This window comes from Tachypleus tridentatus, chromosome 8 (genome assembly GCF_004210375.1).
Source record: "Tachypleus tridentatus isolate NWPU-2018 chromosome 8, ASM421037v1, whole genome shotgun sequence".
Taxonomy (NCBI): Eukaryota; Metazoa; Arthropoda; class Merostomata; order Xiphosura; family Limulidae; genus Tachypleus; species Tachypleus tridentatus.
In genome coordinates, this window is record NC_134832.1 from 11,873,340 (window position 1) to 11,892,423 (window position 19,084).

At 33.0% G+C, this 19,084-nt stretch overlaps 1 protein-coding gene across 8 annotated transcripts in view; it reads left to right on the plus strand.

Annotated features, from left to right (window-relative positions):
- Nucleotides 1-19,084, plus strand: part of Ask1 (apoptotic signal-regulating kinase 1) — a 167,858-nt gene that overhangs the window by 99,903 nt on the left and 48,871 nt on the right. For all 8 annotated transcript variants that reach the window (XM_076517629.1, XM_076517625.1, XM_076517624.1 and 5 more), the window contains 2 exons: nucleotides 4,734-4,795; nucleotides 11,112-11,184. In XM_076517629.1, the coding sequence (XP_076373744.1) occupies nucleotides 4,734-4,795; nucleotides 11,112-11,184 (135 nt within the window). The remainder of the gene's footprint in view (nucleotides 1-4,733; nucleotides 4,796-11,111; nucleotides 11,185-19,084) is intronic.

The following is a 19,084-nucleotide window of genomic DNA, read 5'->3' on the forward strand; positions in this document are numbered from 1 at the left end:
TCAGGGATTTATGTCTAGCACCTTTTGAGACTTTACATATTTGATATTATCCCTGAAACTGTCTTAGCCCATTTCTCTCCATCAGAACCTCATATGCTTCCTATTTCCATTCTTCCACCTCCTAGTCTTTTAATTCTTTCTAATTGGAGGGACTTCTTCTTTTCACTTTCATCGGTAATGTACCTCCAATTATCACCAGTCCAGGTGACTACCTGTGGGTTTGGGTCTGGTAGGGGCTTGGCTGTTAGTTTCTTCCTTGCTGGCATCAATGTATGATATAGACTCATTCAGAAAGATTTGCTATCCATTTTTATTTTCCACCTTCTGTAATTTTTTGCCTCATTTCATTTCCCCCTCCTCAAGATTCAGAGACCTGCCAACTTCTAATAAAAGCAGTTTAAGAATTTAATTTGCAGTAGACCGGTAATTGATTTATTTCACCTCACTGCTTCATCGCACAATCAAAGTTCACCATGGAGTTGTTGTTTTTTGGGGGGTTTTTTTCACCCTGAAATTATTGTTTTCCTCAGAATTGTAGATGATGAAACTGGATGTTTGCAAGGCTTACCTTCATGTCCCACTAGCACATTGGTTTTGCCCTTATCTTCAGTTTGTCCATCTCAGGGTGGATTACCAATTTTGGGTCTTCCTCCTTCAGACCCTTGTGTGTTTTGTCCAATAATCTGAGCTTTTGCACACTGTTTCCATCTTCTGAGGCTATGATTTCATTATTATGTGGATGACTGGCTCTTTCTGACACATTCTCAGCAGGAATCAGCTATCATATTTACCAACTCCTTTTTAGTGACAGCTTGAGTTGTCTAGTTGATCATACTGAGTCATTCCTTCAACCCACTTATTATTTATCCCATTTGGGAGGTCTTTATTAACATGAATATCAGTTGTGCACTGCCTTCTCTTTTACATCATTGTTCAACGTAACTTTTGATTCACTGTGCACTGTCAGCTCAGTTGCATACTGCTCATGAGGTTCTATTGCTTTTGAGGATGTGGTCTTCAATGACTGCATTGGTCTCTGAGAATCATGCTTGGAATCTCATTTCCACTCCTGTTTCCCTTCCTCCTTCCCTATAAGATTACCTGTAATAGTGACGGAACAAAGGCCATACATCATCATGCATGCTGCTTTCTCTCCACATTTCTGTCTACATCTTTTCATGAATGCATCCATTCAAAAGAAACTATCTTGCATATCAGTGTTCTTGAACTTCTAGATGTATGTCAAGTGTTGCATCACTACACTTGACATGCATCTTTGTCTGTGGATGGTTCATTTGGACAATTCTACAGTGATGGCACATATCAACTACCAAAGGGGCACCTGGTCCAGAGAACTGTGTTTTTGGACGTTGGATCTTTTTATATTGGGACCATGCATATTACATTTGCCTTATATCATGTCACGTGTCAAGTGCATTCAATACATTTCTAACAGCTGTGGCCATTCTTCAGACTTTAGTGCGACTCTAACTGGTAAGTTTTTATTTATACTTTATTCCTTTTAGGAAATTTTTTACCTTTTTCTTCTGTTGAGAAATTTCATACAACTTTTGTGTGTATGTTGGAATTCTACATGGAGGTTTTGGATCTAACTGACTTGCCTAGTAACGTCTGTCATGCCCTAGCCACTACATGTAAGGACACATCCTTGTTTACCCACCTTTCCTTGTGGGATTGAGTTACCTTTGCTTATTCTGCTTAAGAACACAATCCTGCCAGATTCTCGTTCACTCAGATTCACTTCTCCCAATCTCCACCATTATTTCTTGCACTTTCTACACATGGATGAAGAGTATACATGACTCAGCAGTGGTGTGGGTTTCCTGTTCAGATCTATCTTTCATTTTCAGTAATATCCTGCAGATACTGTCAGGTGCTTCTTTTGCCTCTCCACACTGGTCCTTCTTCCTCCTCAGTGAAGGATTCTACTTAGTTCTAGCTACTTCATCTCTTCTTTCTTCTTTCTCTCTCCCCCTTCCCATCTTTGGTGCCAAAACCTACAAAACTTTGAAATGATAGTTTCGGAGAGGGAGTCACATGAGGATGTCATGCTACTATTGGTTAAGAGCATGATGAGAGACAGGAGGGAGTGGAAGGCTTGTTGCATGTCTATAGAAAAAGCTTGCATACAGAGGATTTCATTGAAGAAGAATAAGTTGGTTAGTGAGAGGGGTAAGTTCCTCTTGGAAATACTTTTTAGGCTAGGAAAATTGTAATCCTTCACAAGTTGAATTTTTTTATTATTTCTTTATGATAGTATTATACTCTTCAATAAGGGCCACACCTTTTTCAGCATTATCATTTACTACTACATTCAAGTACTGAACTGTGTTGTGCCCCCCTTAGTCCTCAGATAGAATTTCTAGTCACCTCAAGAAGTTTGTGTTCTTTGTGGAGAAATCTTCAACTAGTATGTTCTTAGACTGCCTGATATTCAGCTGAATGAATTTTGAAGAATTTCTTCTCATTTAGTGCATTCACCATCACCAGTTTTGTCTTTTGAGGGTATAGCTGGATCACACCAAGATAAAGCCAAGCCAAGAGTTTCTCATTAAGACATCATAAATGTCCAGCAAATGTTTGAAATGCTGCTTTTGAAAGAGCTGAACTTACCTTTTTATACTTAAGATACTGTAGTAAGTTAAGATCATTACATTGAGTAAATGACATCAGAAGCAATGAACAATGTCCTAAATAGATTCAGCAAAGATATAGATATCTAGAGTTCTTTCCTCTGAGCCATTGATTTTAATCTGTCCCATAGATATCTAGATCATAGGGCATGTAGTGTTTTATCTATCTGTTGCAAGTGATCCAGTGCTCCTGGTGCTATAAATCTCGCTTCATGCAGAAAAATGCCATCATCAAACGTTATAACTACTTCAAGAAGCTCATAATGATAATTTTCAGAGTGACTGACTTGAAGTTATATCAAATTTGATGATATTGTTCTTAACTCCCTCTATAGTCTCTACTACTTCATTGTAGTCAGCTGCTAATTCATAACTGGAGTGGTCCATGACTTTCACAGATTGATAGAATCAGTTGCAAATTGCTATGCATTATCTGGACCAAGGAAAGATCGTTATAGTCTTTAAAAGTACATGCCAGGACAAATTTTAAGATATGGCATCATCATATCAAATACAGAAACTTCTTGTCTAATCTTTATTCTAACAGCACATATGCCCTCTATTTCTTGTGACCAGTGTTGCTTGCTGTTGTATACTTTTATGGGTACGTGGTGACTGGTCAAAACAAAATCCTGTATAGAGTTTAACCTTACTTACTTTTTCCATGTTTAGAACCAGCTTCATACTTAAAGCTGTGAATAACCCTTAGACATCATATGTACTTGAGTTCAAATTCACATGTAACATAAGACAGTCTTGTATTACTTTTAACAAATCACTGTCTTGTATACTGTAACGAGCAAACGTTGTAGACAGAATATGTCCATTATAGAAAAAAGCTGAACATCTCTAAGATGCATAAGGAAGCAAAACAAAAACACCTTTCCTGCATTAAATTTGAATAATTTATTTATCTTCAAAAAATAGATCCTACTATTAGATCTTCCTTAAAATGTGTGTACAGAATGATGGGTGTATATGTAACAAATTTACCAATAATCACTTGTACTGAATTCATTGCTCTGTATATCATTATTTAAGACATTTCTCATCTTGGTTTTTTGTATAACTTCTAATTATTATATCTGTTTACTTTAAAATTTTAACAGTCTACTGTTAGATGTGAAAAGGAGTATAACAAAATGTCATTCATTTAACCCTATCACTATGGGTCATGGGTCAAAACCCATGTCATTGTATTTGTTGTCTTGCTTACAAAATTTTATTGAACTGCTATTTTATAAACTTGTTTGATATCAAACTGTAGATTATAATTCAGATTTTAGTATTGTACATTGCTTTATTATGTCTTTGGCTCTGCTGAAATATACTTGTGCATTCTAATCAGACTGTTGGTTGTTTTTTCTGTGTCACTGCTAAATCTAATTATCTATTCTGTTTTATGTGACTATTGTATTTGTACATTCAACTTAAACAAAGCTGTTTGGGTCACTTCTACTCACTGAAGTAACGTTAAATATGTGTCAGCAATGAAATATCTGAGCATTTTTCATAAACCTGTTTTTTCTGGCATGTGTTTTAATGCTAACACATGCTTTTGTTTCTGTGCCTTATCACAAGAGAAGAAAAATGTTAATATTTAAACTGAAGTTACATACTTTTCCATAAAATTCACACCTCACCAGAAAATAAAGTGAAAATAGTTACTTTTGTATTTTTATGTTAATATTTTCATATTGTTTTACACTTATGATAACACTTGTTATATCTGCAACTCTTACAATATAAAATAGGTATTAAGCTTAAACCCTAAAAATGATTTTAAATGAAAAAAGTTTTCAAAACTTTGAAAGTTGAACCTACTCTGAGGCACTCTTTATAAAGTAAAAGGATGATTTGAAAGATATTTTAATGAAAAGCTTTAGCAAGGAATGTAGGTGGTGCAACTTGTTTACAGCCTTAGTGTTTGCAATTTTTTGGTTTTACATAACCATGATCGAATCATTTATTTGTCTTGACAAAAACTGAATTCATTATTATTTGATATAATTACACATGTAGAAAAATTAATGAAAAAGTGATTAAACATACTAATACATCATTTTGATTTTATCACAGCTTGGGTAGGAAAAAGAAGTCTCACAGACCAGGTGGACAAGATTTTTCTCGAAGTATATCAGGTAGTGTTGAATTATTCTTTAATAGCGTAAGATCACAAAAATTATTTTTACAAAAATTCTAAATGTAATTTTATTTAAATATTTGTGTTAATAATATTGTATAAATTGTTTGCTTTAGAATATGTTTATTTTTTAGTGTCAGCTTAGCTTGTTTAATCTAGTAACAAATAATGAGAATTGTAGTTACAACATGAAACATCCAAAAATTAAAAGGCAATATAAAAAGGAAAACTAAATGAAGTAATTAAAGTGGACAAAATATTGAAACTACTTTCTTTGAAAAGTTGAAAAAGTAAAATGATGCATTCTTATATTTAGAAATAAGATGCTACTTACTGATTAGGGGAAAGCTAGTAGGGAAACGATATAATAATTATAGAGGTACAAGGATAGAAGGGACAGGGGGTGATGATGGAGTTTTATGGAACAAGGGAAACAAATAATAATAATGAACAAAATAGAATGAAAAGTGAATAATTAATAAACATAATTTCAAAATAAGGATGTAAGTAAGTAAAAATATTAATTATTAGTAAATTCAGAAAGTACTATATGTGACAGAAATTAAGTAATGGTAATTTATGTTTGAGGTAATGTAAAAGAGCAGTACCAAAATGCTCTATCAAAAAGAGTACTAAAGGTTACCCTGGTGTTTACAGTTTCACACTGCTTTGATTAAATTAATTCTTTTTTGACATAATTATTATTTCTTGAAAAGACAAAAGGTTAAATATTTGACCTAGCCTATAAGCCGTTGCTCTGAAAACAAAAAGAAGCACTGAAGGGACCCTATAGTGTATTTTTATAGCATTTTATTTATAAATAATTTAGTTAGGTATGTCAACAAAATTGTATTCTTTCTTTAGACAAAATATTCTTAAACTTGTATTCTTTTTGGGATTAATTTGACTTAATTGAAAACTCTATAGATTGCATTCTTATATATATTATCTATTTTTGGAGAAAAAAATAGATAATTCTACAGTATATATGTAAAAACAGCTGGTTTGGGTGGAGAAAATTTTTTATGCAGAGGAGCAAACAACATTTCGACAATGACTGAAGAAGGTTGAAATGTTGTTTGCTCCTCTATATAAAAAAATTTCTCTACCCAAACCAGTTGTTTTTACATATATTTTTCTCTACAAGTGGGTTTTCTCATCATCACTGAATCCTACAGTATGTTGAGTAAAACTTTTATCACTGCTGCATAGTCTGAAAACACAAGACCTGTGAATGGAAAATGGAATTCATAAGTATGTATTGAACACTGAAATTATGTCTCTTCCTTTTTATCCTTTTTAGTGCTAATTTTATTATCCGATTGGGGAGTAAAAATATTTGGGTGAAGATTTTGTATGTTGCTAACAGAATTAAAATTTTTTTTATAAGTGCTTGCAAATAAATATTGTTAATATAATTACAAAGAATTCTGGTGATCCTGAAAATGTTGAGAAAATACCTTATTTAACCCATAACTATATTAAAATTTTGTCTTCAACCTACAATTTAATTTGTCATTTATGAAAAAGAGGGCAATTAATGCTGAAATCATCTATATACTTATAATAAGTTTGTGATGTTTGTATATCAGTTATCATGGTTAGTATCCTATACAACCATTTATTTCTAAGTAGTAATTAATTACTCATTTTTTTCATATTATATAATAATTACTGTGGAGTTTGAAAAATATCAAAAATGTAATTTTCAATATCACTTAATGCGTAGACCCTAGTGCAAGACCTGATACCTGATCTGTCTACTGTAGCACTTTAGGTTTGATTTATATTATAATAATAATAATAAAAAATGTATATATGTAATCAAATAGAATAATAAAAATAATGGGTTATGAATCATAGATAAGGAAAATATAAGCCTTCTGAATTAAACTAACTGTTAATATGATTAGCCAGAACAGCACAAGCAAATTCTTGTTGTTCTTAATGTCTGGTACATTATATTTATGTATATTTTTATTGGAAGGTTCTGGTAAATTCAGTTACTTTTGTCTTGGAAAAATCCTTAAATCTTAATTCTATTAGTCTTTCATCATCCATTTTTATTACTAAGAAATCGTATATCATTGTGTTTTTCTCAGTTTAGTAAAAAAACTATCTCTAGAAAATGTGATTTGTGAAATGAAAAATACATTACTTGGCAACAGTAGTCATTAACAGGCTTTGAATTATGTACCTCCATTTGCAAGCAAACAAGTGTTCTATGGCATTTGTTGGCATGATATTGTTAAATAAAATAAGTTGGAGATTCATATGGTGGAAAGCAAAAACCAAAGTTATTCCTTGGATAAAGAATATGGATGTTATGGTATTCCCCTAATTTTATGTTCAATAGAAACACTTAAAAATAATGAATAGTATTTGTTACTCAAGTCCTTTGATGGTTATTGCCTATATATATATATAAAGAAATGCAAATACAACTGACAATACTAATCATGATACTGTGGAATTATAGAAATAAATTGAGAAAATGTTTGAAAATAATGGATTACAATTTTGTGGGAAAACGAGATACACAACATTGATAATACGTGCAGTGATATGAGATTGGTCTCAGTAATATAAGTGTGAATATTTGTTTGATAGATGTAGTGGCATGTTATTTGTGTTCATCTTACAATTGGGTACAGGTTGATTTGTCCTGTTGGCAAGTTTAAGCAATGTGTTCAGTAAATATTTGGTTTTATTTACATGCTAGAGAAGTTTTAGCTCGTATTAGTCACTTAATTTTGGTATAGTTCATTCTGTTGAAGTTTTTATATTATGTTCTTGAAAGTGTAACAATTTAGTTAAAGAAAAATGCTTGGTCCTGGAATTTTTTAAATAGACTGTGTGAATCATAATTCCCATGTTTTCATTGTCAGATGATTGTAGTGTATTTCTATTTAGTGCATAAGATGGTTCATTTATGCATTGACTACATTTTTCATTTGTTTTTGTTCTATGTTAGATTGATATTCAGTTTTAGCAATATAACCTTAGCATCTGTAACATTGTTCTTTCAACATAAATTTGGTGGTTTCAATAAGTTATTTATAGCATTCATGTATATGTTTTTAGTATTATTTGGATTATTTTAATATATTCAGTAATTATTGTTATCCATATTTCCAATGTAAGTTCATATGTTTACTGTCAAACTGGTTCTGCCTTTGTTTCACAATTTTTTCATTTGTCTCAGAATGTGGTGATATCTGATAAAATATTTTTTGTATATGTCTAATGTCTGTATTATTAATATCACTATTTTCAGTACTATATGGTTAATGAATGTTGCTACCTATAGTACATTGTATTGTATTCTATAACTGTTTAAAGTAAATAGGGTTGTTCTGAGAATTTTTATAAATGTTACTTTACTAAAGTTTTGCCATGTAATTTCTTTCTTTCGTCTTCACCGGCATATAAAGAGAATGAGCTTACAAAGATTGATTAATCATCCTTATGCAACTACATCTTTTAACACTATTGCAACAAGTTAAAGGCAGTGTCACTGTTTTTTTATTTGTATTCAAAATTTTATTAATTTGTGACAAGTTTGGTGTCAAACTGTATATTACAATTCAAATTTTTATATGCATTATTTAATTTCTTAATTAAAAAGTAAGTATACAAAAATGTACCTTATAATTGATTTTTGTGTGTGTCATGTGGAATTTTGAATACAGCACTTTTTCAAATCAGATGTCAAAATACCAAAGTATAGATAATTTTTAAATATCAGTATCTTGAGTTCTTAATTTGTACAAAACTAAAATGTATAATAAAACCCTTCTATTTTTTCTACATGCTGAAATATTGCTAAGTACTGAATCAGACATGATGGTCCTGGTCACTTCCTATGATTTTTGAAAACAGTTCTTTGTATGCACTTAATCCTTTATACGAAGTGAATAACCAGTTGAAGGTGGAGAATGTCCCACAAGTGGTTTTCTTAGCCACTTTCAAATATAATGACAGTTTCTCTCTCTCTTTCAAGAGGAACCATCATGGTGATAGGATGAGTCTTTAGCCTGTTCAAAGTTTCATATTTTTTAGACCCAAATACTGCCTAGTTATTAAACTTGATAAATTATAATAGAGTTCTGTGATATTGGTATAATTTGTGATTTTTTTTGGTTATTCTAATGTATATATAAAACATAAAGAATTATTTTATTTCACATTCTAAGGTTTAGCAACCAATTACAAAGATCACAACTAGAAGAGATAATTGTTTGCTTTATTTCTTTATTTACTGTTTTTTGTTTCAAGAAAAATAATTTTAAAAACTTTTTTGTAAATAGTAATAATGAATATACATATATAAAATGTATTATAACTGAGATGTAACTGTATCTTACAAAATAAAGTCCACTAAAGCACAGCCAAGACAGGCCACTTTGTAAAAGTCAGTCTTATAATCTTGGATATGGTAACATGAGTGCACGTGCTGCATATCATTGTAATTTCTATCAAATTATCCAGCAATGGCTGAAAGATCATTATAATAAAAATAATAAATATATGTAAATCCATAACGTAAGGTGTTTACGAGATTAGTCAAATCTACGAAATGCATACTGAGATTCTAATTCTATAGTAAAAATAAAACTTTTTCCTTAAAAGAATATTTGATAATTATGGGGTAGTTATAAAGATTTCACATGTGAAATTTAAAATTTTTCTGATGCATAAAAGTATTTTTGATCTTAAAATGAAATTACTCTGCATGTTGGATAGTCAACATTCTGCGAGAAAAAACTTTACAAGAAAATCTTTAGATAAAAATCTTAATACATAATTTAAAAGCCTAATATTTTGTGTATGAAGACCTTATAATCTTTACCAATAACCTGAAAAATTTTGTAAAGATATACATACATTATCAAATATCATAGAATAATTACTTTTATGGATACTTTTGTTGTTATGAGCTGGAAGGATTCACCTAACCTGTAATGAAAAGGTTAAAATAATTGTTTATAGCTTATTTTTCTGTTGTATTTATGAAACATTTTCTTTCTAATATTTTGTTATATAAGCTAAATGATTATTGATGTACATGTGAGACATTTTCTCAAATATGTGTTTATTCCATTGTTTATTATTACTTTCATCCCTAAGGCTGAAATATAACATCCATTATGAACATATTTATTTAAAAAAGCACTAATATGGCATAAGTAATGTTTTTTAGTTGATTGTTATTTATAAAAAAAAAGTTTCAGTTTTAGTAGAAACTGATTTTGCTATAGCAGTGTTCTGTATATTTTCTTTATCACACCATAGTAATTAATTTGGCAAATGTTAATGTCTGCATTGTTTATCATTTCACTTTTGATTGGTCTGTGCTGGTGAATGTATTACCACATTCCTTTTAATTTCAGATAGTATGTACTTTCATCTTTATTTTTTTTATATTGTCTTTTCTTGTTTGAGTGTCAATTTGTACATTTTTCTCTGTATTAGGTTTTGCTTAACTTGTTTAATTTCTTACTTGGTATGTGCTTATGTCTGTTTTATGTTGGTGTATTATTTCATTGTTACTTGATGTATACCCATTGTTTTTATTTCACTATTTTCTGTTGTTTTAGTATTACTTGTATGCATATGTTATTATTACATTTTTCTATACTGTTTCTGTTACATTGTTTATATAGTTTTAGTGCTGTGTTATTGTCATCTGTATCGCATTGTTTATAACTTCAGTGTTAATTGATTTATGTCAGTTGTCCCTTATAGACAATTCACCATTTGCATTAGGCTTTTGGTAGTCTGATTTATGGCCTGCATTATGATTGCACTCTCAACTGTTATAATACTCAAAAATAAACAAACTTATTATCTGAAGTGGCCCAACATATAAAGTAATTGGTAAGCAATGAGATATGTTCTTTTCTTTATTAGATTGGAGCACCCTGCTAGTACAGTGGCATGTCTCAGGATTTACAACACCAAAATCAGGGGTTCGATTCCCCTCGGTGGGCTCAGCAGATAGCCCCATGTGGCTATGCTATAAGAAAACACACACAAACACATGCCTTTATTAGATTGGTCCATATTATTTCACTGTCATTTGATGTATTTTATTTTACCTTATCATGTTAGGATTTTTTGTGTGAGTTTGTCTGTATTGTATTGCTTAAGACGTACATTCGGTGCCATTAAAATGAAATTTGAGTTTGTTATTTTGTTCTGTAAAATTAATGCTATTTGTTTTATGATTTTTTTTTCTATATTACAGTATTTTGCTTACTGTCAGCATTGTTGTTTGAATAGTCTGCAATTTGTTATTTTGTATATTTAAGTTCCTGCTGATAGAGCAAACAAGTTGGATAAACCAGAGAGAGTTAGCAGGTTTGCCAGTACTGGTGAAGATGGGTAAGTTATCGTCTAAATGTCAAAATGTGTCCATATGTTTATGCAAGAGTTGAATCTTCAGAGTTTTACAACAACAACAAAATATTTTTTTTAAATTGCTGCTCATTGGATTTGTCACTGTATTGAAATTGTTCATAATATAATTTTACTTAAGAATTATCATTAGTTAAAGGATCGTTTGTTCAGTGGTACTGTTTTAAGTAATGAGAGATTAGAGTAGAACAACAATAAACTTAGTACCACACCGAACTTTGATTGCTTGTGGTAAGTAACAAAAGTATTTTAGTTAATTTTGATTTCTCTTAGTATACGAGGGCTGTTCAAAAAAAATATGCGGACTGTTTGAATTGCGCGGCTCCAGTTGATTCCATGGGAATCCGCTTGGTGTTGCTAGGTTCGCACAGATCAGCTGATTACGACGCCATTTCCCGATTGCAGATATCTTTAATTGTGTATTAGCTACGCGATTTTAAGTGAAGTGCGATTTTTTCGTTTGGTGGATTTCAGAATGAATGACCTGAAGGAGCAACGACTTGCTGTGAAATTTTGTGTTAAACTTGGAAAATCTGCAACTGAAACTTTTGCTATGCTTAACACGGCCTACGATGATGTTGCTATGAAGTGTACGGCATGTTTCAAGTGGCATGAACGTTTTAAGAATGGTCAACAGTCCATTGAAGATGATGAGCGTCCTGGACGTCCTTCCACGTTAACTGACGACCCACACGTCGACAAAATCAACGCCCTGGTGCGGGCAAATCGACGTCTGACTGTCAGGGAGCTTGCTAAAGAGTGTGGGATACCAGTTGGATCTTGTTACGAGATTTTGACCGAAAAATTGAAGATGCACCGCGTTGCTGCGAAATTTGTTCCTCAGAACTCGTGAGTTTTTGGCCAAACACTCGATCACTGTTCTTCCCCACACCCTACTCACCTGACCTTGCTCCTTGCGATTTTTTCTTGTTCCCCAAACTCAAAAGACCCTTGAAAGGAAGAAGATTTGAGACGATTCCCTAGATTAAGGCAAATGTGATGAAGGAGCTGGAGGACATTACAAAAGAAGCATACCAGGACTGTTTAAACAAGTGGAAACACCGTTGGGATAAGTGTGTGCGTTGGGGAGGAGAGTACTTTGAAGGAGTCCCAGACCTGTAACTTCTAAATAAAGTACATTTTGTTTTATAACGTCAGTCCGCGTATTTTTTGAACAGACCTCGTAAGTGAAGACTTGTTTGTTTGATAATTTGGGGAACATAGTGAATATTTGTTTGTATTTACCTTGTAGTGTATGTATACTGTTGACTTGGAAATAAAATTTATTGTTGCTTTATTTATTGGGAAATTGAATATTGAATTTAAATTATTCAAGTAAATTTATTAAATATGCTTTTCTAATAATAGAATTTTGAAAGCAATTATGCATATAATGCATCTCCTCCTATAAGTTGTTCTTACTAAGCATAGGTTAACTTAAATGTACATGTTGATGAGCATTAATACATTTTTAAGCTTTTTTTTTTTTTTCTTGAAAGAGATTTTGAAATTTCCACCAGAATTCTAAAACTGTCAAATTCTAATACAGTACTTTGTCTTCTTGCAAAGCTGGCTATTCTTGTTCAGTGCTCTGCCCTTTTTGTGCAGGTTTTCTCTTTACACATGCCACAAGTTTACCACTCTTCCAAGTTTGAATAACTGTATTCCAGAATCTTTCGTGTAAATCATCCTCCATCACCTTTTGGCTCATTTCAATGTTGTTGAACATTAGCTGTACTTCAGGTGTTGCATCACCACCATTTTCTCACCCATCATTGTCTGATGATGGTTCTTTGAAAATTCTACATTGGAAACAAACACGCACACACGCAGACAGACAGACAGACACACAGACAGACGTGCACGCACACACGCACATGCACACACACGCACACAGAGACAGACAGACAGACAGACAGACAGACAGACAGACAGACAGACAGACAGACGCACGCACGCACACAGACAGACGCACGCACGCACACAGACAGACGCACGCACGCACAGAGACAGACACACAGAGACAATCATTGTGGCACCCAGTCCAAGGATCTGTGTTTATGGACTTTATATATACTATACTGTGCCAATGCACATCACATGTGCTGGGTGCTTTTTCTAGTTTTTAGTAATTTTATTATTCATTTTAGCTGCAGTAGTATCATTTATATAAATTAATTCTATGAATTTTTTGTCAGTTTTAATCATCGCTGGTTTATATAGTGATCTTTTATCTGGAGTGCAGTCAGTGATACTGGCAAAGTACATACCATTTTTTTGGTTTTCACTGCTTTTCCAATCAAGTTCATTATTTAATTTTGAATATTGTTTCCAACAAAAAAAGGTTTTTGTGAATCTGCTCTAATGTTTTTTCATCAAATCATCATGTTCAGCTTGCAGTTCAACGGTGTTTAAGGATTTATCTTTATTTTTCAAATAAAGTTTATCAGAAGATCCAAAAAATTGCATGTTATTGGATTTCATCATCAAAATAATTGAAAAAAAATTTTGAGAAGAATATCTTAATGTTTTGTTTCCTTTTTGAAATGAAATTGGAAAAATTTAACTATTATGTTGTCATATTAAGGTTATGTGGCAAGCTGTTTCCATTTTTCAAAATATAAAAAAAATCATCTTGCAAATTTTCACATCATTACAATGTACAACAAATATGAATCCGATCAGTGAATCCATTTATAGTTTAAACATTTTTTTATTGACTAACTTGCAACAAAAAATATTTTGTTGAATGTCATAAAAATAAACTAACCTACTTCTTTCAATAACTTCATCATTATCCAATTTTTGTTAATATAATCATAATAAATTCTCCACTTTCTGAGATTTTTTGAATAATCATTCATTATATGTGTCTTAGGTCCTCTGAAAACAGTCATATCCATAAATGTTCAACTAAATACAGGAGGCCTTCTCAGTAAATCATCATAATTAATATAATTATTTGAATCACTTTCTTCATTGTATCATCATTTTCAGGTAATGGAGGATCCAGTATAGGCTATTGAGTTACATAAATTTTACATTTTTCTCATATTTAGCTGTATTCATTGCTTTTGTTTCTAAAACTATCTCTGCATTTATTTTTTTGAAAAAAAATCAGTATTTTTGTTGAATAAAAAATTATGCCAAATTGGTTTTTGTTTCTGAAATCTTTTTTAGATGAAATAGTGTTCTGATAGGTTTTTCTTTTATGAGGGTGAACTCTTCTGAGTGTTATTTTATAGAATCAAAGAATTTGCTTGTAGGAAGAGAAATTTAGGAAGGAGAAAATATACACACAAAATTAAGCAAATTTCTTGCATAAATTATAAAATTTGAATGCATATGCTTACAAGTTGTTTTGAATAAATAAGAAAAATTATTGCCCACATTAAATAAGAAATGTTTCCAGTTCTTTCTGATATAAATGTAATTGTTAGCTATTTTCAAAACTAACTCTGTGTGTTATAAATAACAGAATATGATTACACAGTAAAAAGTCAACTCGCTTCATGGTGATGCTTGCCTGAGAATCATCTCAAAAAGAGCTTAAATTCTTTTTTCTACAGTACTTAAAAGTCAAATAATCTAGCTCAAAAAAAACTAGGTTTCAAATATTTAAATATTAGACATTTTAAGGAACAAGAAATTGGGAAAAAAATGTCATTTCAACGTTTACTGTTTACAGTTCTTGATGCAAAAATTTTAAAACTATTATAACTCGAAAGTAGTTATGTAAATTTCTATGAGCAATATAAAACCAACAGTTAATGTGAAATTTCTATATTTTCTTATTTATTTCATCTAAAATAAATAAAATACTTCCTACAAAAGTAAAAATCCCAACCTTTCAAGTTTATTTTTTGAAGAAATGTGTTGGAAAAATCAGAAATAGTTTTCCAAAAGTTAATATGGAGCATTTTTTCTGACTTGTATCCAGGTATGGGAAGTCATACAAGAGTTTTTTGTTTTTTTCTGTATAAAATTTTATGGTGGGTTTTTTTAATCTACCTTGAGCCATCTTTGATTGTTAATTTAAGATGGGCATTAATTTGACAGTTGCCAGATTTTCTTGAAACTACTATATATTATCTGCTAACTTAACCAGAATGTTGTTGTTTGTAACAGCAATATTTTATTTTGTTATATACATGTCATATTTCACAAGTTCCTAGATTTGCCGTAAGTATATTATTTGATTAAAAGAATGAAAAAAAAAAAGCAACAAAATAGTAATGGAGCCTGTATATTAATTCTCACAGCCAGAACAAGGAAATAACTGCACACACTTGAGATGTAACATCCTTAAAATAAAACTTCAAAATTATTCTGTTGGCTTTAGGCATATAAAACCAAATAACTGTAGTGGTGGATAGTTTGTTTAGCATTTCACTGATATTATTATCTGTTGGAAAGTTTATTATATTTCAACAAATTTGTTGGTTTAGTTACTTCCTTATGTGTAGAAAAAAAACTTACAATCCTATGATCAACATTCATGAGAACAGTTTGTTAACTTTAAATGCTGTAGAAACAAAATTCAGAATAGCATAAAATGCTGAAAAAACGGTATGATACACACAAATATGAAAACCACTTTGGATAAAATGTATTACAGGATAAATAGATGTATCTAAAAGTTTTGGTGTCATTTAGGCAGGTCAATTTATCCTTATTGTCTTAATCCAAGCTATTTTGCTCGTATGGGACTAAAGTCACTTTAGTATCTTCTTGCTGGTAATATATCAAAGTATCCAAAAGTTGTAAACCTGACTGTAAACTTTGTTTAGTTATTTAGTGTTTAGATATTTCAAGAATTAATTAGTATGACCTTGTGACTGGAAAAACAATAAACTTACCAATTTTTCCTTGTAATAAAGTGGTTTAAATTCAGTGGGACATCCTTCTAACTATTATTTCCATTATAGCTCAAAAAGCAGGTTTTGTTGATGTATATTTATGGTTATTCTAATTCATTAAGCCCTTGAATTTTAACTTCTGAAAATTATTCTTAATAATGAGTTTTTCCATAATTCAACTATGCAGATTTTGAACATAATATTTTGTCTGCCCCTCCTCCCTTCCAAAGTAGCACAGCAGTATGTGTGCAAACTTACAATGCTACAAGCCAAGTTTCAGTACCCGTGATGAGTGGAACACAAATAGTCCCTTTGATCTAAGTACGAGTTTTTGTCTTTCTTATATGTAAAAATATTATTAACTGATTGAAACAAAGTATTATTTCATTTACCAAAATGAACATTTTTCATTTCTGTCAATAAATATACGAACAAGTTGAAGAAAATGGTAGAGTATTTAAGTCAAACAAGCATGCATCCTCATTCAACTTTTTTTGTTTTGTGAAATTTGTCTCTTAGTCTCAAAACTATGAGTCGTGCTCTTTCTCATATGTACTGGGTCTGGAGCATCTTTTAATAACCAGCACTGATGGTCATTGTGCCAATGTTCAGCCTTCCCAGATACCTCCTCTCCATTTCCATGATGTCTTGAACCTTTCCCCATGTTCTACACTATGGCACTGAGATATTCAGGGAAATGGTCAATCTGTCAGTGTAATAAATGAACTTTGAAGCTCATACACAACCTAGCTTTTTTAATTTATTGAGCATGTTATCAACAGTATTTTTGTAATTTGGATTCTTGTTGTTTCCTGGAAACTTGTCAATAACACCTTTATGGGCAATCCACACTTCTTTTTGAACTCTACATATGAGTCACTTTCCTAATGCCCCTCGGTGTGGATTCCTGTATGTGGTGAGGGGACCTCCCAGGGAAGGTTCTGTTCTATCTGGTTACCTTCTCTGGGATCTAAACATCCACCCACATGTTTGCCGTGCGTGGCGACCCGTGAAGGGGAGGAGAGGATCCTGGTGGTTGAGGGGTCCAACCCTAACACACCACTTTGGCCTCGAATTCCTGTAGACGGGCGGCCTTTGGGTAGCCCCCCTTGGGTCAATCGGCTGGTCCACTTGGGCTAGAGTCAACCAAGGACCAGTGTTGGAAGTTCTCAACGGGTGTTGTGGACATTGTGCCTGATGCTGGTGTTTGGGTATAGTGCTCACGAAACCCTGGCGTTGCTGCATTGTCCTTGCGTGACTTTGTAGTAAAGGCCCCTTGTAGGGCTCCATGGTGGGTGGGGTCAGTGGGTACCAAAATTTTTCTTTTCCTATGGATCCTCTAAAAAATTTAAATAAAATTGTAAAAAACAGTCAATGGGTAGCGACCACATCTTGAATACTCAGAACAGCAATCTTCAACATCAGTAACACACGCACCTCATTTTCTTATATTACATTCTCTTCGAAAACCTTTAGGGCAAATGTCCCCTTTTTTTATTCAAAAGGGACTAGAGGGTCTTGCTGGCTCTCCAAAGTCAGTAAAGAAACTTCGATCTGGTGACATATTGGTTGAAACATCCACATCCCAACACAGTGAACTCCTCTTGAATTCAAAGGCAATTGGGGATATACCTATTGAGGTTACACCCCATGCTACCTTGAATTCTTCACGAGGAGTTATTGTTGAAAGGGATTTGAAGAACGCTCCCAGTCAGAGATTCTCGCTGGTCTCTCCACTCAAGGAGTTTCTGCAGTGAGGCATCTCCACTCGCAAAGATGGAGTTACACTGCCAACAAATACCCTCGTTTTAACATTTACTTCACCACATGCACCTGCCACCATCAAGGCAGGTTATCTCATTTGCAGGGTTTGGCCATACATACCAAACCCTCTTCAATGTTTCCAATCTCAGAGATTCGGCCACTCAAAGACATCTTGTCGTGGTTCCCCGACATGTGCTCGTTGTGGAGGCAAGGACCACGATGCCTATGACTGTGACAAGAACCCACATTGCGTAAACTGCAATGGTTCTCACCCCCTCTTACTTTCATTCTTGCCCAAAATGGTTGGAGGAAAAAGAGGTGCAGCGTTTGAAAATTACACATAACATTAGTTATCCTGAGGCTCGGAAATTGCTGTCCACAACTCCATCTCGGACATATGCTGCTGCAGTGGGAGTGCAGACAGATCTCTCTGTGCCTCCAAGAGAATCGTTTTCAAAACAAATGAAAAGCCTTTTGACCTCCGTGGTTAAAAAGGTTGATGAATTGACTTCCACACCCATCTCTGTTCCTCCCATATCTTCCAACAAACCTCAAGATCCACGTCCTTCAGTTTCAAATACAGGCATTTCTTCTGATACATCTTTTTCTCCCACCACAAGAGACAAAACAATTATTCGTTCACGTCCTCAGTCACTGGATTCCCCTTCCAATAACAAAAACCTGCCCACCCGACCCAGAGCAGGATTCATGGAGGTTGATAGACCTCCTCCGACTAAAGACAGTAAAGAAAAAAGACATGGTCGTAAACCGAAGGGTTCTCCAGCCACTTCACCTACCCGTTCTTAAAAATGGCCACCTTGATACAATGGAACTGTCGAGGTTTACATTCTAATCTGGATGATATCAAAACGCTGATTGCTTCCTACCATCCTGTTTGTCTTTCTTTACAAGAAACATTTCTCGAAACTGTTGATACTGTCTCCATTCAGCAGTTTTCTCTGTACAGAAATGACAGGTTGTGTGATGGTCGAGTACCTGGAGGGGGTGGCACTGTTGGTTGATCAACACGTGCCCACCCTGTCTTTGTCACTCAACACACCCTTGGAGGTTGTAGCCATCCGTGTTTCCTTGGGTCATACCATCACTCTTTGTTCTCTGTACCTGTCCCCTGGAGAGACATATGATCAATCAGATCTTGATGCTCTCGTTGAACAATTGCCGTCTCCATTTCTAATCCTAGGGGATTTTAATGGACATCATCCCCTCTGGGGAAGTGCTATTAT